The sequence below is a fragment of the Rhinichthys klamathensis genome, unplaced genomic scaffold (genome assembly GCF_029890125.1).
Source record: "Rhinichthys klamathensis goyatoka isolate OS25496 unplaced genomic scaffold, OSU_Roscu_1.1 h1tg000091l_1, whole genome shotgun sequence".
In the NCBI taxonomy this organism is placed as follows: Eukaryota; Metazoa; Chordata; class Actinopteri; order Cypriniformes; family Leuciscidae; genus Rhinichthys; species Rhinichthys klamathensis.
In genome coordinates, this window is record NW_026606630.1 from 566,787 (window position 1) to 591,497 (window position 24,711).

Below are 24,711 nucleotides of genomic sequence, written 5' to 3' on the forward strand. Positions count from 1 at the left end.
TGATGTGAAAATGCACTACCCAAACTTAAACGCTTGTAATTCATGAACCATTTGGACTAAAGACTTGGCCTCATTTAAAAGACGACACTTGGCAGATTATTGTTAAAGTGGAATAAATTAATAGAATTAAATTATATAAAAGTTATTGAAGTTTAAGTTTATTGTTATGAAAATATAATAAAATATATATTTTCTTTCTTTTATTAAAATATATATAAATTAATATAGGTTTCAGCCTAAAAATGACAGAAAGTCAAAGCCATATATCTAACCAAGTTGTGTTCCAAATTTGAAGTTGATATCACAAAAATTGATGTTCCCATGAGATTTTGTTTAGGCATAATACCAGAAATAGCCACCGGGTGACATTGAATTCCATTGAATTTAATTGTGTTCATTCTGCCATAACATGTTAATAAATTTCTGTCCAAATATCACTTCTGTCACAAAATATGGAACCTTGAGACTCAGACCTTTCTGACAATATGTGTTTTGTCAAGATTAGAAAAGGTTTTGATCATAAATTATGAAACATGATGATGCCCAAAAGGGGAGGAGCCTGATAAAATAATTTAGAGTACCGTTTCTATGGTAACGCAACATCCAATTTCAAAACAGTTTTCACAGGATGAATTCTGAGTTTGTAAGCTTTCAAACGAGACCTAATTTATGATAACTACTAAAATATGTGATGTAATAAAAAAGGTGATAAAAAAAAAGATAATATTATATTTTAGAGGATAATATATATAATATACTTTTTAGAGGATAATATTATTTTATAATTTTTTATTGACAAATACTAGATTATATATGTTTTATTGTGAACCTTTAGCATGCAAATCAAAGTTTGAATGATTAAAAGTGTAGTTGTTGACTTTTTGTTACAAAGGTGAAAACACCTGTAATAATACAGTTTTTTTTGATGCGCACTCTTGTCATATATTAATCCATTACTCTTCCAACATATATTTTTCTGCAAAATCATCAACAAATATGTATTCTTGACTCTTAGACCTTTCCAACGATATATAGTTTGCCATAATTAGATTAGGATTTATTAGAACAATATTGAAGTAAACTTAAATATCCCGCTACCGGGATGGTGACAGTAAGTATACTTAAGTGTGTTAAGAAACAGGGTAATGGCCATTTTAGTGTCATTGTTACATATATGTTACAAACAGTTACTGTAGTAATAACTATATAATTGCATGCAACTAACCCTAAACCAAACCCTAATCCTAACACTATAGTAAGTACATGTTGTTAATTAATATTACTCGGTACTTAATGTATCATAACGAAGACACCTTAAAATAAGGTATAACCAGAAACAGTCATGAAAGTGTGCTCTCTTTAAGTACACTTAAGTGGCCTTTAAATTCATTATTATTATATTATCTGCATGTACAATTTAAAAAATAATAATACTTTAATACACCACAAGTGCACACTCCTTTCAAATTAAGCACACTTTTTCCACAAGCGTTTAGAGTGAATCTTCACTGAGGAATGGGGAGGCTCTGTTTGTCAAAATAAGCAGTATAAAACAAGAGCATGCTGCACAGAATATTCTTCAGTTATAAGTAAATGTTAAAAAGGTTTCAGCAAGGAAATCAGTATTACTATGGCAAAGCACATTCAATAATTCATTGGAATTATGAGCCATTCAATGAATAATCATTCAAAGCACGTAGTCACCCATTCCGCAGCTAAGAAAGATATGCATCGCTTCCTTCACTCAATGTGTCCACTAACGAAATATTGTCGTGAAATCATTTATTTACACTGTTTTGTATCTTACATAAAATTCTGACATGAGCTGTATCCAATTTCAAAGTCTCAGCTGGGAAATAAATCCGTTTCACAGTGCCATCACTACTCTTCCTTTTTCTCTCTCTTGCTTTTGATAATCTGCCTTTTAAGACAACATCCTAGCCTAAACAAATCCTCTTAAGTTACTGATTTGGAATATGCAAATAGCGTGAAGACTCAACTCATTAATTCCAACAGAGTTTAGGTTAGCATGTTGCTAAGCTAACACTGTATTACTCTAATGGAACATTTTAATTACATTCCAGTAAGCCAAACGCCCATATTACCATCTGAATTTTACATGCAGAGGTGATCATATTCAAGGGCTATAGAGCCCTATGGTGATGAATCAGTGCCACAATGATACAGAAAAGTGTGTTACAGATTTCTCCAATATGAGTCACTGTGGCCATGATCTGGTAAATTACATTGGCAAAGCTGCAATTTAGGGAAAGTCGCCATTTGAAATGAAAATGGGCCTGTGTGAATGTGGATCATGCAGATAACCAAGGGCGTTTGGATATTCGTTTCAAGCTCTCGTGTGAAAATGCATTACTAATAGCTACCAGGCACCCCAGGACGACAACATTTCTGACACATGGATGAAGATGAATAGATCATTCTAAAAGACCTTCATTACAAAAACACATTGAAAAAGGAGATTGCACGAGGATGCGTGTCACAGCTGTGTAGTGATAACATGAATCATATCAAGCCAAAGATTGAAATGGCACACCTGGACATCCGCCTGTCATATTTGGTGGCCCTAGTCGCTCATGTTAATGCATGCCGTGAAAGTTTTTGTAAAAAAAATTCTGACAATCCTTACACCCTTAATTTGTTACATACGGTATAAATGTGAGAATGTGATGCGATCTGGGCAAACCCGCCGGATGTCGCGCTGGTACGGTTTCAGTAAGGTCTAAAAATAGGTCGAATGTCCGATTTGTTGTCAAAATTGGGTTTTCATTAAATTATTATTCTATAACATCTTGTCTATCATCTCTGAATATATCTTACTCGTACGAATAAATATACGACCTCACTCGTACGATTTGTCTAAACCCACGTGATGGGTAGGTTTAGGGGCGGGGTCAGGGGTAGATCATTCGTACGACTTCATACGAGTTTGGTAACTCGTAAAATATGTACGAATTAGCACAAATCGTACGAATTTGTACGAGTGAGGTCGTATGAATTAATACGAATTAGCCACCTCGTAAAAAATTTCTCAAGATTTCGTTCCTGAAAATCACAGCGATCAGCCGAATTCAGATAACCATAACTTTTGTTACCGACAAACGATGGAAGAAATAAAAACAGATTTGGAAAGAGCTTGAAACCAGTTTTAATATGGTATCACAAATAGGTCAAATGAATAGGTAAAATGTCACCATGTGATGGGATTTTCCAGATCGCATCTCTTCATTATAGTCTTCTTGCACCTTTGTCCACGCATGTCTTTAGTAAATCCTGATAGTATTTTTAATGCCAAAAGATGGTTTGCACTGGTGCCAGGCTTAGTAAATTTGACCCAAGGTATCATCAGAGCAGTATAATTATTTTTTGAGTGAAAACTGTGGCTCTGTAGTGCTTTCAAAGCATTGCTCTGTTCATTTGAACATTCCTAGATCAACAATGGCTCAGCCAATAGTGAGTTTAGGGTGGGACTAAGATCTTGTCTGACCAGTTACAGACAGGGAAGTCTGTATTATTACGTATAATACGTCCTTCACCTGTCCACCTTATTTTACAAAGTGGAAGTAAGCAATTTTATTTGTATGTGCAAGACACAATGAATTAGGAAAGTGAACTTCTGTTTGCTGTAATGAACACTGTAATGCTGCTTGTGTAAAATGACAAAAAACAAACAAACAAAAAAAGATTAGAAGTGTATTAGAAGTTTAGTCTTGGGTCTGACATTGGCCCAGTTGTGGGGTGAGGGAATAAATCCAATTAGTGCAGATGAATCAAGAGGAGGTTAACAGACTGGGTTTGACTTTAAGAAAGCTTAAAACCAGATGGTGCATTTAGTGCTAGAAAAAATAAACTATTTGAATCGTTTAGCCTGAATATTAAACCCTTGTTTTTAAAGTTCTCTGGAATGCTTTCATTAAACAGAAAATAGTAGCATTAACATTCTACTAAAACAACCCGTTGTGTTTCATGGAAGAAAGTCTGGAACAACACCAGAGCGAGGGTGACAGACTTTTCATTTTTGAGTGAACTTTAAAAGGGCTAGTTCATCCAAAAAAAAATATTATAGTCATTTATTAACCCTCATGTCGCTCCAAACCCATAAGAATTTTGATCAAATTTGAAACACAAATGACAATATTTGTAATGAAATCTGAGAGATTTCTGTCCCTTCACTGAAAGTCTACAATACCAAAACATTAACACTTAAAAAAAGATAATAAAGTTATCACAAGTCAAGGATTTCAATCCAAGTCTTCTGAAGAGATTGTTTTACATGAACAGATTTCAATGTAGTAAAACGGTTTCATGTCGAATGTGTTTATAGCTGTTTATGAATGTAAAAGGTCTGCAAAGTTTCAAATATCAAAGTGCAGATAAATGGAGTTATTGTAAAAGAAAATAACCGATTCTGAACTGCCTGAAATGAGTCATCAATTCCCGTAAATTTTTGTCTTATTTCCGGCTCAAACCTATGTAGGTGTCTAACAAATTTGCATAATTCAAGCCTATGCTCTTCATTGGCTGAACATGAACAACATACTTTGCGTTGTTGGTGGTAGACCAATCACAACAGACAGGCAATCTGACCAATCAGAGCAGAGTAGAACAATCACAATAGACTGGGTCATCTGACCAATCAGAGCAGAGTAGACTAATCACAACAGACTGGGTCATCTGACCAATCAGAGCAGAGTAGACCAATCACAACAGACTGGGTCATCTGACCAATCAGAGCAGAGTAGACTAATCACAACAGACTGGGTCATCTGACCAATCAGAGCAGAGTAGACCAATCACAACAGACTGGGTCATCTGACCAATCAGAGCAGAGTAGACCAATCACAACAGAATGGGTCATCTGACCAATCAGAGCAAAGTAGACCAATCATAACAGACTGGGTCATCTGACCAATCAGAGCAGAGTAGACCAATCACAACAGACTGGGTCATCTGACCAATCAGAGCAGAGTAGACCAATCACAACAGACTGGGTCATCTGACCAATCAGAGCAGAGTAGACCAATCACAACAGACTGGGTCATCTGACCAATCAGAGCAGAGTAGACCAATCACAACAGACTGGGTCATCTGACCAATCAGAGCAGAGTAGACCAATCACAACAGACTGGGTCATCTGACCAATCAGAGCAGAGTAGACCAATCACAACAGACTGGGTCATCTGACCAATCAGAGCAGAGTAGAACAATCACAACAGACTAGGTCATCTGACCAATCAGAGCAGAGTAGACTTATCACAACAGACTGGGTCATATGACCAATCAGAGCAGAGTAGACCAATCACAACAGACTGAGTCATCTGACCAATCAGAGCAGAGTAGACCAATCACAACAGACTGGGTCATCTGACCAATCAGAGCAGAGTAGACCAATCACAACAGAATGGGTCATCTGACCAATCAGAGCAAAGTAGACCAATCACAACAGACTGGGTCATCTGACCAATCAGAGCAGAGTAGACCAATCACAACAGACTGGGTCAACTGACCAATCAGAGCAGAGTAGACCAATCACAACAGACTGAGTCATCTGACCAATCAGAGCAGAGTAGACCAATCACAACAGACTGGGTCATCTGACCAATCAGAGCAGAGTAGACCAATCACAACAGACTGAGTCATCTGACCAATCAGAGCAGAGTAGACCAATCACAACAGACTGGGTCAACTGACCAATCAGAGCAGAGTAGACCAATCACAACAGACTGAGCCATCTGACCAATCAGAGCAGAGTAGACCAATCACAACAGACTGGGTCAACTGACCAATCAGAGCAGAGTAGACCAATCACAACAGAATGGGTCATCTGACCAATCAGAGCAAAGTAGACCAATCACAACAGACTGGGTCATCTGACCAATCAGAGCAGAGTAGACCAATCACAACAGACTGGGTCAACTGACCAATCAGAGCAGAGTAGACCAATCACAACAGACTGAGTCATCTGACCAATCAGAGCAGAGTAGACCAATCACAACAGACTGGGTCATCTGACCAATCAGAGCAGAGTAGACCAATCACAACAGACTGAGTCATCTGACCAATCAGAGCAGAGTAGACCAATCACAACAGACTGGGTCAACTGACCAATCAGAGCAGAGTAGACCAATCACAACAGACTGAGCCATCTGACCAATCAGAGCAGAGTAGACCAATCACAACAGACTGGGTCAACTGACCAATCAGAGCAGAGGAGGCTCTAGGAAAAAACTAAGAGGGTTTAAGAGAGACTGAATACTTTATCGTACTGTTTCAGATACAGTGAGAAAAGAGCTAAGGCTTCAATGTATATTATGATAAATAAATAAATAAACCTTGGATGCCACGTAAACCTATTGTTGGAGCCGTCCAAAACAAGATTAGGAACCTTTAAAATAGCATAACAGGGGCACTTTATTTAGGCTTTTATTCTCATATAAACAATGATCAAAGCACATACATAGAGCACATCAAGCATGGTAAAACAGTAGAACTTAGGAATAGGGATAAGTAATGTCCCCATTTATGATTTTAATACATATAAATCACATACGCTGAATATTTTGTTGTTATTGCGTAGTTATAATAGCATATATCACTTGTATTTCAAAGATGAACGAAAGTCTAATGGGTTTTCAACAACATGAGTGTGAGTAATTTATATTTTTGGGTGAACTACCCCTTTAACAACAGTAGTCAGTGCAGCCTGTACATCTATACTATTATGTGTCTAACCGACCACGTGAAAAAAAACTATCATTTTATTTTTTGTTGCAGTACCTCTGTGGCCATTTCACTTGTCAGGCCTTTCAGCATATCAATTTCTGTGAACTATCATCACTCAAACTCTCATCCCCTACTGAGACCCTCTCCATTTTCTATTTCTCTCCATTTAAATCCTTCCCTCCGCTATCACAGCACACTTATTTACCAATGTGTTCTGCCCCTAAAACCCTCAATTCTCCCAGTGTGAGTTAGCATGTGCTATAAGCATGCATTTACCCATAAACCCCAACTCCCAGAGCACGTCCTTCTCGGCTGTTTACTGACGCTTCACCACTGACTTTCAAACAATAACCCTTCATTACCCACCAATCACCATCGCCCAGCCATCCCTGTCATTGCCGCCCAGGGTCCACAGGGGGGCGGAGCTGAACATGACTGGCAAGCATGCTTGAAAACAACTCCCCGCTAGGATTTTGGCTCTTTGCGTGAGAGTGTGGTGGGACACGTGAATGTGACTTTTCAGGGTGGGTGAAGCGATTCCTCTGTTGAGCATCACGTCAATGCGTTTTCCCCTTCGGTAAAAGACAGGGAGAAAAAAGGACAGCGGTGTGAGCCAGAGGTGCCCTAGGCCTGCACAAAGCCCGGATTTAGCTGAGCTCCTGTAAACCGCTTCGTTGACTTGGCAAATCTGGCCTGTTCTGACAGCGGTGAAAGCAGCATGAAGCCAGGGTTGAAAACAAACAAACCGTGGAGAAAAGATAATCGCTGGTATTTTGTGATGTACCTGCCAGTACAGATTGCTGATTGTAGATCCAAAAGCCTCTGCGTCTTCAAAAACAAGCATCTAACCCAGTTGCGTTGCCTACGTGAACCATGCAAACAAGAATTTAAACAGATAATATATAAAAGTTCTGTTCCGAAATCTAGTGAGCTTCCCCACCTAGACTAGCCTGGGAAAACCCAGACAACTTCCGGCAAATTTAGATTTGCTCTGAAAGTTAGTCTGGCAAAGAGCTCATTCAAGCCCATTTCCAATCCGTCGAAATCGCGGCACCAATCAGAAACGTTGGGGCGGGCTTTACACGATGACGACAGCGCTGGGATTTTGAAGCAGATTTTGTAGCCTACATTACAAAGATGGATGCCGCCGTCGAACATCACTCGTTCCAATCAGCTATCGCGTCTGTTTTAAGCCATTTGAACGTTTCCTTTTTGTTAAAAAAGGAAACGTTGGAAATGTTCCGATCCAATCTGACTTGTAATGCTGCCCGAATCATGCACTGTTCCTCCGTTGGCCAGAGGAGAACTGGCCCCCCGACTGAGTCTGGTTTCTCCCAAGGTTTTTTTCTCCATTCTGTCACCTGATGGAGTTTTGGTTCCTTGCCACTGTTGCCTTGGCTTTTGGCTTGCTTAGTTGGGGACATTTAATATTCAATAATATTATTGATCTGCCTTACTTAAGGTGGACGTTGACGCAATTTCTTTTAGTAACAAACTTTGTTATATTGTTTTCATGTTATCACTGTGAAGCGCTTTGATACAATCTGTATTGTAAAAAGCGCTATATAAATAAAGGTGACTTGACTTGACTTGACTTAAAAACCGAGCAAAGAACAACACTCGGAGAACAACACCGCTCTGCATACGTCATCTCCTTCATCGCTCTGATTGGGTTTAGGTCTATCCGCGACGTCCGTTGGTGACGCCCCTCTGGGAATGATTTGTCTATGACGCTTTGCCAGACCATAACTCAGTTACAACTTTAACCAGGCTACACCTAGACAGCATTTTAGGCAGAAATATTGTGCTATCTCTTTATGCCTCATTTCTCTCAAACTCCGCTCAAAAACTGGAGAATCCCAGAATGCACTCCAAAAACGTAAAGGGTTAGTTCAAAATTTGATTCTGTTGAGCATAAAAAAAAAAGATATTTTGAAGAATGTGGGTAACCAACAGTTGATGGACCCCATTGACTTCCATAGTATGGAGGAAAAAAAACACTATGAAAGTCAATGGAGTCCATCAAACGTTTGGATATATATATATATACTGTATATATAAAATGAAGAATGTGGGTGTCCAAATGGTTGCAAATCTTTTTGTGATGTTTCCATGATGCTTCAAAAGATGGTATGATTTGCATACTTTTCCTTGTGGAATTGATAGGATTTGTCATATAATATCTGAATCTAATCTTCAAAACTCTCTCCTCATCTATAATTGAATCACGTTATCATGTTTAATATACATAACGAGCACTACTTCGGTTCAATGCGATTTCAGTGTGTTCGGGGGGCTAGCTGGAGCAACATTGCATAAACAGAAACCAAACAGCTGACAAAACGGTGTGTTGCTCTCTGTGGCCACAGCTGGTTAGGACAAAAACCAGGCTTAACATGGAAGAGATAACTTTGATTACTCGCATTATCGTCCAGGTCTTGTTAGGACACAATATCAGAGTGTGATGCAGTTAGCTTAACAACATGCTAACATCTGGGCATCAACTGCGAGACTCTCTTCATATAAGGAGGGCTTTCAGTGAGGAGTTTCTGCCAATGAAGAGCATTCAAAATAAGTTACTTGTGTTCAGTTTCTATTAGGATGCTGTCTTAGACTATGCAGAGACTCTAGGTTAGATAGCAAATATGTCTGAGCAGGTTTTATGTAAGAATATGCTAATCATTGGGTGGTTTAGGTTTCTCTTAAAGGGATAGTTCACCCAAAAATGAAAATTAGCCCATGATTAAGATGGCTTCAGGGTGAGTAAATCATGAGCTTATTTTCATTTTTGGGTGAACTATCCCTTTAATATGTTAAAACATCAAATAACCAATACCTAGATACATTAAGAGGGTTTATGTGTCATATTTCTCATTAGTGACAGGCTTTACTGAATCTCTTGAAACTGCTGAGCTGTTGCTAAACCCATCTCACACTCCAGATGCTCTGTTGAATTAATATGATTGTGAGTGTAGTCCACTCTAACAGCATACCAAACATCCCAGAAACCTCCCTAACACACATTATCAATCCCAAATCTCACTTTACCACCAACCTCACTACCCTAGGTCCAAGATAACATAACTATTGGATTATATAACTGTTTTATTTCATGTGAGAACTCTCTCTATAACTGCAATTTGTATATACACCCCATTTCGTAATGGTGATCTACTCAACATCACTCTCTGTACACCTGCACACGCAACACTTTTCTTTTTTTTTCCTTTTCTTTTTTTCCGGACAATCACCAACCAAAACAAAAAATGTTTTTTTTGTTGTCATTTTTTTATTATTATTTGTACAATGTTAGATGAACATACCAATGATTCAGAATAATGGTGCATATCAAAATATTACCATCTGATATTGTTACTGTATTATCGTCCAGCTACAGTATTTATTTTTTGCAGAAGAAATTTAGAAAAATAATATGGACATACAAACAGCTGAACAATTTAACATAAACAATGTAAATATGATTAGGTTAATGGGCATTTGGCCAACATAACACTGTACAACCGTTTAATAAATGTTAAAGTAACACCAGGGAACTTTTGCTCTCGGGGTGGGGTCCCCCTACAGTTGGGAAACAGTATTGTCCTCTAGAGCTCTACTACTGTCGTAAACTCTGTCATCCTACATGCACGTGCATTTGTTGACAACCATGATAGCCCTGAACACTGTAGGAGGAGGTCACATGCAGGTGTTCTGCTTGCATCGCGTGTGAAATGTCTTCATCCCAGGTACAGTGGCATATATTTCAGCATGTCATATGAATATAATTTCATGGGTTTTATTTTTTTTTTCTAACGACAAATGATCGCGATGATCACGTTTACAAGCCAGCGTCATTATAGTAGCCTAGACTATTGGTTACCGTTTTACTGAATCTATATGATACTTCAATGCAATGTTTGAGTGGTTGATAATAACCATATATCGTCAATATTATAATATCAAGCTATCATAAATGAATCTGCAAATTTTACAAATCGATTTGCATTATAGCTTGAGGCAAGACAAATAAACAAATATCACAGACATGTTAGGTATCCTAAAATATGATTTTGTACATATTATATATTTACTTGCAAGAATGTAGCCCCTACCAAACTTGTGCATGCCGTTTAGACACAGGCTTTCATTTGATTTTTTTTTTTTTTTTTGCCAAGTCCGCATCGGTCGGGCACCCCTCCTCCTCCTTCAGCTCACGCCAGCGAGAAAATGCTGGCCCAATGTTGATCCTCGTTCTGCCTTTAACGCGATCACTTTCTCTTTTTCTCTTTTTGCTTTGCTCCGATAAAACCTTTGCTTTCTTGTTTTTCTGTGCTGCTTCGGCCATGACTATAACATTTGGCTCGCACGTCCGATTTTAAGGAAGTGGTGGTGGAAGTGACGTATATGCCGTAAAGCAGTCGAATTTTGTAGTTCTCTTTGTTCGCCGGTTACTACCCGAAACCCGAAGTTTAAAAGTACAATTAAAAACGCTACAGACCCCGTCAGGCTATGGCAGACGTGTCATTCAACCTATTGTAAGTCGATGTACCATCAAAAGAGACTTGGAAATATATTATGAAGGTTGAAAAGTAACCTAGTGCTGCTTTAAATTATCTGATATTTTAAGTGTCATATTCACAAGGGCCCTCTTTATGATGTAATTTTATTGTTTTATTTGTATTAGTTTATTTTATTATTGTATTTTATTTAATTTTTACTTTCTATTTTTTTTTTTTGGGTTTGCTTTTTTTTCTGCAGGTTTCTAAAAGCTGATCGCACCACACAACTTTGATTTGGTGGACTTTTTTTATTTGCATTTTTATTCATTTTATTTTTTAGAAAATAATAACAAAACATCAATTCAAGGATTTCTTTTGGAAAATTAATTATTTCAATGAGACTTTTTCCTTCATTATGATATCAAGACTATGTATCATCATCGATTTTTTTTTTTTTTTTTTTACTTTAAACCCTAAACCCAAAATAAAATGGATTTTATTTTGATGGTCCATTTTAGACGTTCTACTATCCAAGTAACTTTGCAACTACATGTCAACTAACTCTCATTAGAGTATTAGTAGACTGTTAGGTCTGGGTGAGTAGAATAAGTCGACATGTACATCCAAACTTACTTATGTCTAAAGTGGACCTTTACATTAAAGTATTACCGAAATTACAAATTAATTTTAATTCAGAAAAACATGCTCATCATAGAAGAGGTGCATTTCATTTATTGAATTTACAAATAACATTTTAATAAATGTTTTGGATAAATTAATAGATTTAAAAATTAGTATCATATTAAAGTCGTTACCTGGTAATCTAATCTGAGACTGAGGCTAAACAATTTCCTACTTCACTGATGGCCTTTTATACCTTCATTAGGGCCCAAGCCTTGAAAAGGCGAAGGCCCTATTGTTTTCCTAAGGATTATTATTATTATTATTATTATTCCGACTTATTATTATTATTTTACTATCTTTTGGGCACTTTTGGGGCTCTTAACGTGCTCAAAAACTCTTGAAACTTTGCACACGGGTCAGAACCCGCGGCCATCAGGGCCGGGCTGAAGCTGGTACTCGGGCGTGGCAGGGGGGCTAGACAGCGCCCCCTGGAATGGGGTTTGAACACTTGTTTCCATTGAAATTGTTTGGAAAAAAGATTCACTCAATGGACTAGTAAAATAATAGAATATCTTTATGAATATAGTCACAAAAGAAATCTGACTTAAGAAGGAAATACAGCTACACCAATTCAGTCAGCCTTTTAAATCAACTGTTCGATCAAAACTCAATGCTTCTAGCATAATAGCAAGACTAGTTAGCATCCCGAGGTTGTTGACATAATCTTCACAAACTCCAAGTGTCAGCCTTGAGTAATGTGAACATCTAATAATAGAGCAAAAATCATTTAATCTCAATAGCCATTGAGAGGGATCTGAATAGCCCTCTGATGAATCTGACACTGATTTATCGCCCCCTAGATTTCACGTCATATTCCGGATGTCACGCATGGACGTTTGTATTTCCATCTCAAAGGAGGAATAATCGCCTCTCATAACAGGTGTTATGCAGCGTGCCTGGAGACTTTAGGGTCTATTGTCGGCCTGTATTGTTGCATTGGAGGGCAGGTGCAGGTAAGCACAATGCAAGCGCTCTTTTTTTACCATCACAACAGGAAACTGAATTAAGCTATAACACCACACTGTAAACACTGGATGCAGGCCGTGCTGGATAACAATAAAAGCCTCTAAACCGCAGCTGGGACGAGCAAGCTGCATCGAGAATGGAGAAATCACTGTGTTTGCACAGCCGTAAAGCAAATACACTTTTCTAATCAAAATCTTGAGAATCAAGCGATAGCTTAGCAGGGGCCCAACACTAAAATCAAGCACTGGATCGCTGAACTATTCTTGCATACGCAAACTAGAACTAGGTGATGTCAAGATGTTAAAGGGTTAGTTCACCCAAAAATTAAAATTAGCCCATGATTTACTCACCCTCAAGCCATCCTTCAGTAGGTGTATATGCCTTTCTTCTTTCAGACGAATACAATCAGTTATATTAAAAAATGTCCTGGCTCTTCCAAGCTGGCAGTGAATGGCTGTTTCTGTTTTGAAGTCCATAAAAGTGCATCTATCCATGATAAAAGTGCATCTATCCATCATAAAAGTCCATCTATCCATCATAAAAGTGCATCTATCCATCATAAAAGTGCATCTATCCATCAAAAAAGTCCATCTATCCATGATAAAAGTGCATCTATTGATCATAAAAGTGCATCTATCCATCATAAAAGTGCATCTATCCATGATAAAAGTGCATCTATCATCATAAAAGTGCATCTATCCATCATAAAAGTGCATCTATCCATCATAAAAAAGCATTTATCCATCATCAAAGCACATCTATCCATCATAAAAGTGCATATCCATGATAAAAGTGCATCCATCCATGATAAAAGTGCATCTATCCATCAAACAGCATCTATCCATGATAAAAGTGCATCTATCCATGATAAAAGTGCATCTATCCATGATAAAAGTGCATCTATCCATGATAAAAGTGCATCTATCCATGATAAAAGTGCATCTATCCATGATAAAAGTACATCTATCCATGATAAAAGTGCATCTATCAATCATAAAAGTGCATCTATCCATCATAAAAGTGCATCTATCCATGATAAAAGTGCATCTATCCATGATAAAAGTGCATCTATCCATGATAAAAGTGCATCTATCCATCATAAAAGTGCATCTATCCATCATAAAAGTGCATCTATCAATCATAAAAGTGCATCTATCCATCATAAAAGTGCATCTATCCATCATAAAAGTGCATCTATCCATGATAAAAGTGCATCTATCCATGATAAAAGTGCATCTATCCATCATAAAAGTGCATCTATCCATGATAAAAGTGCATCTATCCATGATAAAAGTGCATCTATCCATCATAAAAGTGCATCTATCCATCATAAAAGTGCATCTATCAATCATAAAAGTGCATCTATCAATCATAAAAGTGCATCTATCCATCATAAAAGTGCATCTCTCCATGACAAAAGTGCATCTATCCATGATAAAAGTGCATCTATCAATCATAAAAGTGCATCTATACATCATAAAAGTGCATCTATCAATCATAAAAGTGGCTCCGTGAAAATTGAATTTTACTTTGTAACGTGTTAAATATTAATATTTTTCTCACACAAACTCATCGCATCACTTCAGAAGGCCTTTATTAACCCCACAGAGACGTGTGGAGGAAATGTATCATGGATAGATGTACTTTGATGGACTTCACAACAGAAACGACCATTCACTGCCATTATAAAGCTTGGAAGAGCCAGGACATTTTTTAATATAACTCCGATTGTATTCGTCTGAAAGAAGAAAGTCATATACAGCCAGGATGACTTCAGGGTGAGTAAATGGGCTAATTTTCATTTTTGGGTTAACTATCCCTTTAAGATTTTTTTTGGGGGGGGGGGGGGGGGTGGGGGGGCATAAAAACAGCACGGCACTGACAGACCTAAAAGAACACTGGGATATTTATTGTCCCGTTCTGTACAAGTTTGTAACTGCTTATTCATTCGACAGCCTGTCAAAAACAACCCAGATACTCAACACCTATGCTCCTTTTCTGCTGACAAACCATTTCATCTAGCTTCAGCTTTCTTCTCTTTAGTATTCTCAATGTATTATAATATGCCAAACAACAGGAGGAAATAGAAAACAAAGATATATATAAAGTTGCCCATTTGTCATTAAAATTCAAAACATTGTTCGCAGGGTTTCCCAATCGGCTGGCTCGATAGACATAAATTGCATTCTGAGTGTCACAAAGAAATTAGAACAGCAGGTTTAGTGTGTCTTTGTGCCTCTTTTAGAACAAAAGGGGCTTCCCTTCTTCTGGGTTTGTCTCTGACCTCTCGTACTCTCTCTCTCTCTGTGCTACGCTCGCCACGTTCTATTATTTTTCACTTTGAAACTGTCTTTTCTGCCATCGAGGGAATTGGAGACCTTGAGATGTTCTCCTAAGCCAGCTCTTAACTCAAAGTGCTGAGAGACAGGAAGATGTGTGGAACTCACCCCATTCTTCGGGTAGGCGACCCACCCCAGGTCACCAATTACAGAGCGAGAGTCCAGCAGGTTCACTGCGGGAGAACAAGAAACGGGGACAAGTCAATGATCTGGAGCTGGAAAAGTAGTATAAAAATAGTATCACTCCAAACACAACACAACGATAATGTCAAAACTAGTGACAGAAATGCCAGAAGTATTCAAATTGTGTTCAAATGGTATATCTGAAGATTCCAGCGTTGTCCTGTGTGACGGAGGCGTCCTGCACCACAACTTGACACTCAGGTATCTTAATTGGAGAGCGAGATGATGCACCTCCATTTGTCCCGCATCTGTTTTAAAAGCCTCGTCACACACATGGGTACGTCTACATCATTACCCAAACAGCCAATGCTGATTGGATGGTTATGTCTGGACACACAAATCATATTTGATCACTTGCAATTAATATTGTGGACAGTCTGAGAAAAGATCTGATTTGCCACCTTTGAGTCAATTTGTTTTCATAGGCATTAATAAGTAAAGAAAGAATGCACATGAACATATCTAAAATATGCCATTAAACATGTAATTAATCTCACACAATAAAATCACTGAATTCCATTAATGCAATAATCATATAAACCCTTAAAGGAAAGCTGCACACATGTAAAAGTGTTTTAGATGCTGTCAGTATGTCATATTGTAATATCATCAAAAATGAATGAGGATTATTTGGTCAAAATTGCAACCACAAGTGTCAAAAAAATATAATATAATTTAAATATTTAGATGGGAGAGTGCATTGCAATGGATAAACTAAAATGACAAAGTGTGTCTCATATGGTTTTCCGGGTAGAAACCCCTCATAAAGGTGAAAACACACCTGAAAATCAATCCCAGATGGAAAATATTATCCAGACACTTAGCATCTGAATACCTACAAAATCACATTGGCTTGTTACAATATTGATCAAAATCTGCCAGAACACTGAGACCAATCATTGAGAATATACCCTATAGGAAATGGAAAATAATTTCTTTCCTAATCTTTGCCCTTGGTTAAATTGAGTGCATATTCTATGTGAGCTGTCTATAAAACAATCCTTTCTTTTTTTATATATTACTGTGCCAGTATTTGATACGCAGAGTAGGTCACAGGTCCTTTTTTTTTATCTGCCGGAACCTTTTACGAATGAGTACCGCAACAGCTAATTAGATGACCTTTGCATTCACAGCCGATATGGGCTGAATTTTAATTTGACCTTGTGTTGATCAAAGGTTGTGTGGCGAGACTATTTAGCATGTGTGAGATGACTCACAATAGCAATATCATTGTTGGCTCCAAAACAACAAGCTAACGACTAAGAAACCAACACAAATGACACAATGGTGCTAAAAAAAAGAAAGAATGCAAAATACATATCAGAAACATTAGTCAAAAGTAAAAAAAAAAAATGTTTCACTTCACACCCTAATCAATAAGGTCAACAGTTGGATGGGAGAGAGAGATTTTTGATTTTACATGTTATGTAACACAAAATTTGAGGGCCGTTTACATGACACCGTTTTCAACTAAAAACGTAAAACTTATGCGTTTTGGCCGTTCGTTTACACGACAACTGCGTTTTGCGTGCCTGAAAACGCAAACTTTTGAAAACGGTCTCCGTGTAAACAACAAAAACGTGAATCTCTGAAGACGATGATGTCATGCACATGCGTATTACCAGCCCGTTCTGATCCCAAGGCGTCATCTAACTGACGCTTTTGACCATGTGTCAACATGCCGACGCACATGGCACCCCTTAAGCTGCGTTCACACAATGGTGAGCGGGCGACTTCCGGCGACACGCGCGGTCGCGACCGTTGGCGACTGGATGGGGCGTGTCTGTCGACACGACAAAGTTGAGATCTGTTTAACTTTATGCAAATGCAGAGCGACTTTCGGGAGCAACAACCAATAGGAGAGAAGTCAGTGGAGCGCGTCACTCTTCAGTGCTGAGTCTGACCGAGGCAAGTTGAACAAGAAGCTCATTTTAGCAGTCAGAAACTGTGTTAAATGTACATAGAGTGGTATTCACCGTACTGACTCCGTGCCTGAATGGTTTCGGGAACCCAGATAGACCGGTATTTGCCCGTTTCTGCAGTTAAATAGCCGTGATGGCAAAGAGCACTCACTGTTTCTCGTTCATCTTTAATATTATGCATTTTATGTACTCATTCCATTTATATTTAGACTTTTCCTTCCAAAATATTTGTTTGTAGAGGCAAGAAAACGCATTTGTTGTCTAACATAGACTAACATCCGTGAATGCAACCAGTAGTGGGAACGCCCTCCAGCGCAGCCACTGGCGACCTGCAGCGGCAAAGTCGCTTGTAGTGTGAACGCAGCATTAAGCGTCAATATGAGACGCGCCTCCTAGTGGTCTAACCCTAAACCTACCCCAGACCTAAACCTACCCATAACGGAAGCGTCATCTAACTGACGCTAAAGGGTGCCATGTGCGTCGGATTTAGACGCATGGTCAAAAGCGTCAGTTAGATGACGCCCGAGGATGAGCGTCTCATATTGACGCTTAAGGGGTGCCATGTGCGTCGGCATGTTGACGCATGGTCAAAAGTGTCAGTTAGATGACGCCTTGGGATGAGAATGTGTTGGTATTACGTGTTCAGTCTATAGTGTTTCATCGCCATCTAATGGCCTGGCAGCAGAATACAGCGTTTTTAGCCGTTTTCGCGGATCCGTGTGAACTGTGAACGGGGATCGTTTTGACAATGGTGTCGTCTGTCCGAGGAAAACTCAAACGTCTCCGTTTTAAGCGTATCGTTGTAGTGTAAACGTACCCTCACTCATACACATTAGAACAAATCTGCTAAGGGAAAAAAACCCACTGAATTACATTTACATTTAACACCAAATGAAATAGTCCGTGTGGCGCATTTAAATGTCTCGAAATGAGGTCTAAATGTCTTTTGTTTGAATGACAGACACCGATGTGCATTGTCCTACTTAAACTGAAAGAAAATATCCTGGGGAGAATCCCGTAAATCTAATTAGCATGAAGAAGTACAGTTCTGAACTAGATAAAAGAGAGGTTATGTCCATCCTTAGGCAAATACAAGTGTTTAAAGAGGCGCAATACATGGAAATCTAACTTTGAGAGGGGAAGAGAACCCATTTTAAAACCGAACAAAGTAAACCATGAAAGAAAGATCCTCAAGAAACACTGCGGGACATCTTCCTGCCGAATATTTAAGGCAAATATTCGGATTTGTAGCCTTTCTGCTTTGGAATACTCAAGGTTAAACAGTCTAAACACAACGGGTATAATGGTCCATGTTCATTTGAAGTGTTTTTAAAGCACTCTGCCCTACAGATCACAGTTCACCGCAGCTCCCAGCTCTCAGAATCGACAGGTTCGTCCCAGTCCTGCCATACTTGCAGCTATTGTGATTTTCAAGTGTCCGTTGTCCTCGCGCGTCTGCCGGGCCATTGTGCCAGTCTGTGTAGGCACCCAAGCGCCCTCCCCCCATTCCTGCTCTCGTTTTTTTTATTGTGCCATCATCAGCGTACAATCAATCAACTCATCCCCACACTTGTCATCCCATTATCCATATGCTGACTTCTGCTCGTTACGATATTTACATATTCTATAGTCCGCGCACTCCAGCCCGAGTGATAAATTGGAACACATTCATTCTAGTTGCAGATAATTTGCTGACATTTCCCATGGTAACCACGGGTGAAATCTTTTTTTTATTTTTTCATGTTTGCTAGTTAAAATGTCCAAAAGCTTGAAAGGGTTTTCATGCGAATATACTGCTGTATCCTGGGAAGTAAAGCTGTGAAATATGGAACGGTGCTTATTGTTCTCTGACCACTACAAAGCAAATTTAGGGAACTTTGATGCACGCTGTCTCTATGTTTCCTTTGTCTCTACGCCTCTAATGCAAATTCGCCATCCCACGTGTACACTTGAGCCATCACAAAAATAAGACATCATATTTATACCAAAGCTGTCATTGTGGTCCAATGCATTAGATATGTTTTTAGAGCTATTTGATCTTTTTAGCACATGTTTAACCTCTGAAAAGAACATTTATATTTAAAACCTTCATGAAGTGCCTCATCTTTGTCTCCGTGCACTGTAGAAATCATAGGCATTCCTTTTCATCCTGCGTTTAAGATCGGTGTACAACAGGTCTTAAAATAGACTATTATTAAAGCTTCTCTGAATAGTGCTTTCATTCTGATCATCTTTGAATGGATGATGTTGAACAACACGATTCATAAAGTCTTTAAAAAAGCTCCATTGAACGTGTTCAAAGGAAATGAAGCAATGCACAATACACTTTATGACTTCTATCCGTGTTTTCAGTGAATGTGAGGCAGTGAAGTGAGACTTTTAAATAACACCTGGCTGGGAGTTTGGTGAACTGATGTTCAGGAACTTCTGCTCTGGTGTGAAATCATTGCTGGCTTTATGGACAATATATTACATAACGCTTCAACATTTCAACCTGTGTAGAGAACATTTATGTTAGAGAGCCACATGTACCCGTGTATACCATCAAATACCCATGTAGACCCATACAACATGTTCTGGAGAAGATCTGATGGGGGTTTGATGCATTTATACTTCTTAATGTATATTGTGAACCCTGGTTATAATCTATCTTTTAAAAAAATTGTAAGGGTTCCATTTAAAACCTAAAGAATTTGACAATCTGATATCATTGGAGAACCTGTTTAAGTTCTACAAACAACTTTTAAATGTTCTGGTCATTGTGTACCAGTAATGCAGACACCAAATCCGAGACAACAACCCACCAATCCGAGGAACCTTTAATGAAACATCAAGAACTTTTGTTTTTGTCTCAACCATAGAGCCAGCCAAGAACCCAATGGATCCAAACATGGCTTTGAATGAGAAAAGCGTTGCTGAACCATTGAAGAACCTTTACTTCCAGAAATGTATGTTCTCTTTGCGGAATCCCGACGACCATCATATCCCTGAAAAATGCCAGCTTTCCCAGATTTCCCCATGTCTTACCTTCATTACTAGGAATGCAGAAAGTCCTGAACGCGCCGAGACTGAAGACGCAAATCCAGGCGATGTAACTCCACCGTGAACGCATACTCGTCGACTGAAGAAATGTGTCGAAATGAATGCACGTACTGAGATCACATCAGCACTGGAACGATCCTGCGAGAGTTGCGGGGGACATGAGGACCGCTGACCGATGACACGCAGGGAGAAACACACATCTGAGCGGAGAGAAGCGGCGCGCACGTTGCGGTGAGTGTTTGAGAGTCGCGGACGCGGAGCTGTCAGACACACACACACACACACACACACATCCGACAGCACGAGGAGGAGGAGTAAATGATTACAGCTCTCCAATAGACATCAATGACTGCTCATGACATGAGACTCATCTAGACTAATGAAGGTGTAAGTCAGACGAATAATGTTCAGAAATGACATCAATGTGCACGTCGTGTGAGTAGGCTATTGATCGTGTTTGACTGATAATAGGCCTACTCGGCAATTTCCCTAATGAGATTAATAAAGAAACGCTATTAAGATGCATTTTAAAGGTAACGATGATACATTTGCAGTTTATATGAATCCATGAAGCATTGTAGCCTAGTATTAACAGTAGTAATCCTACTCTATTAAAAATGCCTGAAGCCCAAATATTACGTAATAGTTTAATATGTAGCCTATGTTTACCTGGTTCTTAATGATCTATCTATCTATCTATCTATCTATCTATCTATCTATCTATCTATCTATCTATCTATCTATCTATCTATCTATCTATCTATCTATCTATCTATCTATCTATCTATCTTTCTATCTATCTATCTATCTATCTATCTATCTATCTATCTATCTATCTTTCTATCTATCTATCTATCTATCTATCTATCTATCTATCTATCTATCTATCTATCTATCTATCTATCTATCTATCTATCTATCTATCTATCTATCTATCTATCTATCTATCTATCTATCTACCGTTATGTCGTTCTGTCTGTCTGTATCTAACTATCTATCTATCTATCTATCTATCTATCTATCTATCTATCTATCTATCTATCTATCTATCTATCTATCTACATATAGGCTACATATATCTCTATCTATCTATCTATCTATCTATCTATCTATCTATCTATCTATCTATCTATCTATCTATATTGTTCTGTCTGTCTGCCTGTCTCTATCTATCTATCTATCTATATTTATATATATGTATATATATATATATATATATATATATACATATAATATTGTGATAATGGTTCTATTTAAAACCAAAAGGGTTTGACAGTTCAATGCCAACTTTCTACAAACAACTATTTTCTGGTTATTTGGAAACCCATTGTATAGTGGTTATGTATCTAATGAGGACTTACAATTAATTCATGAAATAGGAACAATTGGAATAATAGGTAAAATGTTAGTGGCAATGATAATGCATCAGTTGTACATTTTTTTTTTTATTGTGATAATTACATTAAGTGTTTACATAATATATGCACATACTGTACTGTAGTTTTGTAAGGAAAACATGTAAAGTAAAACATTAAAAATATGGCATAGTAATTTGACCTACATTAAACTATAACTAATTTAAATCAACAAGCTTTTGCAACATGTACATGTAAAGATTTCCAAAAGCAAGTCTGTATTCACCGAACAAATGTGATTTAAGCTTGCACGGCCTTTTTATCTTTAGCTGTATTTTTCACTGCATTCTTAAAATCCAAATTTGAGCCGAAGCAGCACTTCCACCCACAAGATAAATGTGGCTCAATGACTGCAGCTCAATCTCTTTCATCTGCATGATTATACATATTCCCGTGCCGTGCCCTCCTGACACATCCCACGCTCCTCAGCATCCTCATTCAACACACACTCTTCAGCAGCCGACATCAGACTCGGATCAGGAGTTCAAAATCACAAACTAAAGAACATCAACCATGGCTTTGTCTTCAGATGTCAACACAAACATGGAAGGAAAGAGTTGGGTTACAGCATCATTGTTTCTGATGCACGTGGCATCACACAATCATGGTCAGGTCCGGATGATACATGTCCAGATAAAGAACAGAGCACAATAAAAAAGTATTTAAATCTGGTTAAATGTGTTATAGAAATATCGATCAAATCTGAGATGTTATGATGTGCAATGCTGAGTCATTGATAAATGGTTGCTATAAGGTGCTTACTGGGCAAAAGGCACCTCAAAGTCTCATGTCCTTCCTTCAATGTATGTTTAAGGGCACCTAAATACCGAGCACCTATATATGTACTGTATATATATATATATATATATATATATATATATATATATATATATATTTTTTTTAATTAAAATTATTATTTATTTTTAAGAAATTAATACTTTTAGTCTGCAAGAATGTATTAAATTGGCCACAAGTGACAATAAAAAAAAAGATTTTTACATTGCTAAAATTATATTTAAAATAAATGCTGTTCTTTTTAACTTTATATTCATTCAAGAATCCTAAAAAAATAAATGTATCATGGTTTCCACAAAAATATGACTCAGTACAACTGTTTTCAACATTGATAATAATAATAAGAAGAAATGTTTCTTGAGCAGCAAATCATCATATTAGAATGATTTCTGAAGGATCATGTGACACTGAAGACTGGAGTAATGATGCTGAAAATTCAGCTTTGATCACAGGAATATATTTTTTTTAAATACAAAATAGTTACTTTTAATTGTAATAATATTTTACAATATTATTGTTTTTATGTATTTTTAACCAAATAAATGCAACATTGGTGAGCATAAGAAACTTCTTTTAAAAACATATATATATATATATATATATTAAAGCACATTTTTAATGTAATGAATCCAGTAATGAATCTTAAGGGCAGTTGTTGTCAAAATGGTTCCAATGCACAGTGTTGGGTCCGAGTCCACCTTGTGGAGTCCAAGTCCTGAACCAATTGGGTTTGAGTGTGAGAGGTTTATTAAGGTCTTGTTTTCTTAATTTTTTGTTGTTACTTTTTTTTTTTTTTTTTACATTACGTGTATTTGGCTGAATTCCAAAAAATTCAAAACACATCCAAGTTCAAGTTCATTCATAATTGCAATCTGAGTCCGAGTCCAAGTACCCCAACTCTACTGAAGAGGCTGCAGCTTTTAAATTAAAGAGTGAACTGGACTTGTCATAGACTTCAGCAAAGACCCACGCTGTCTGATCCTAAAACAGCAGGGTCTTTGCCACCACACTCAGAGCGGAGGCTTGGTTTAGGCAGACACAGCTGAGCTGTCACTACTGATAATCGTGTCCTGGCATTTAAGAGAGAGGACTTGGACAAAAGTACAGGAAGAGGAACAATCCAAGAGTCAGCGCACACTATCTCAGAGCAGCACACTGGTGCATTGTGGGAGGTAGGGTGACTCAGAAGCCAGTGGGTAGTCTTGACTGATAAAATGCAAACTATAATATGGTTAGACATAAGAGGACACTTCAAATAACCATTAACACACTAAAAAATATTATGTGAGGTTAACCTTAACAGGTTTTATTATAGCTCTCTGAAATATGTGATTCTGGTTGGTCAATCCCCTCATGAAAAAGAAGTACAGTTTAGCAAACTTTTAAAAAGAGTACTTACTACAGAAAAAAAATACTTTAAAAGAATAAATGATAACACTATTTTAAAGTGACGTAGTTACACGTTACATGTCCTTACAATAGTAACAACGGTAAATTATGCATACTTACAATATGTTTTTTTTTTCTTTTTTAAGTATGTTTATTTAGTTTTTATAAATTTTTATTTCAACTTTAGTTATTTTGGTACAGGTTAAACTAAATGAAAATGATAAATGTTTCCTTGGCACCTAGCTGGAATAAAATAAGTTTAAGTTCTTGTAATGGGTAGCTGTATAAATCAGACGCTGAAGGAGACAATATAGAAACACAACCACACAAATTTACATGATAATATGTAACCATGGGAAAATAGCGAGGACATAATCAGAAACAAAGGAAACCGAAACTAAACAGAGCAGGGAAACAGGAACTAAAGAGAACAAAACAGAATATCAAAATAAGAGTCCATAATCGTGACAGTTGTTCCCCCTCCCGGAAGGCGCATCATCGTGGCATATCAGCTAACCCAACTGTGGAGGGATGGTGGGGACTTTGGAGGAGGGCGTGAAGTAGGTGATGGACAGGGACCAGTAGGAGCCGGTAGAGGGAAACACCATGGAGGAACCTGAGGACTGACTGACGGAGGCATAACCAAAAGTGATGGAGACCTAGGCTGAGGTGAGAAGCCGTCGGACCAGGCGACATCCCTGCCCGGCCTGGAAGCCCAAGGTGGAGCCACTGGCTC

The 24,711-nt window shown here is 37.9% G+C and overlaps 1 protein-coding gene across 1 annotated transcript in view; it reads right to left on the reverse strand.

Moving 5' to 3' along the window:
- Nucleotides 1-20,646, reverse strand: part of LOC130085959 (ephrin type-A receptor 5) — a 90,799-nt gene extending 70,153 nt beyond the window's left edge. The window contains exons 1-2 of the mRNA XM_056252038.1: nt 20,362-20,646; nt 15,338-15,402 (exon numbers count right to left, since the gene is read on the reverse strand). Coding sequence (XP_056108013.1) covers nt 15,338-15,402; nt 20,362-20,446 — 150 coding nt within the window. The 5' untranslated portion in view covers nt 20,447-20,646. The remainder of the gene's footprint in view (nt 1-15,337; nt 15,403-20,361) is intronic.
- Nucleotides 20,647-24,711: the final 4,065 nt, after the last annotated feature.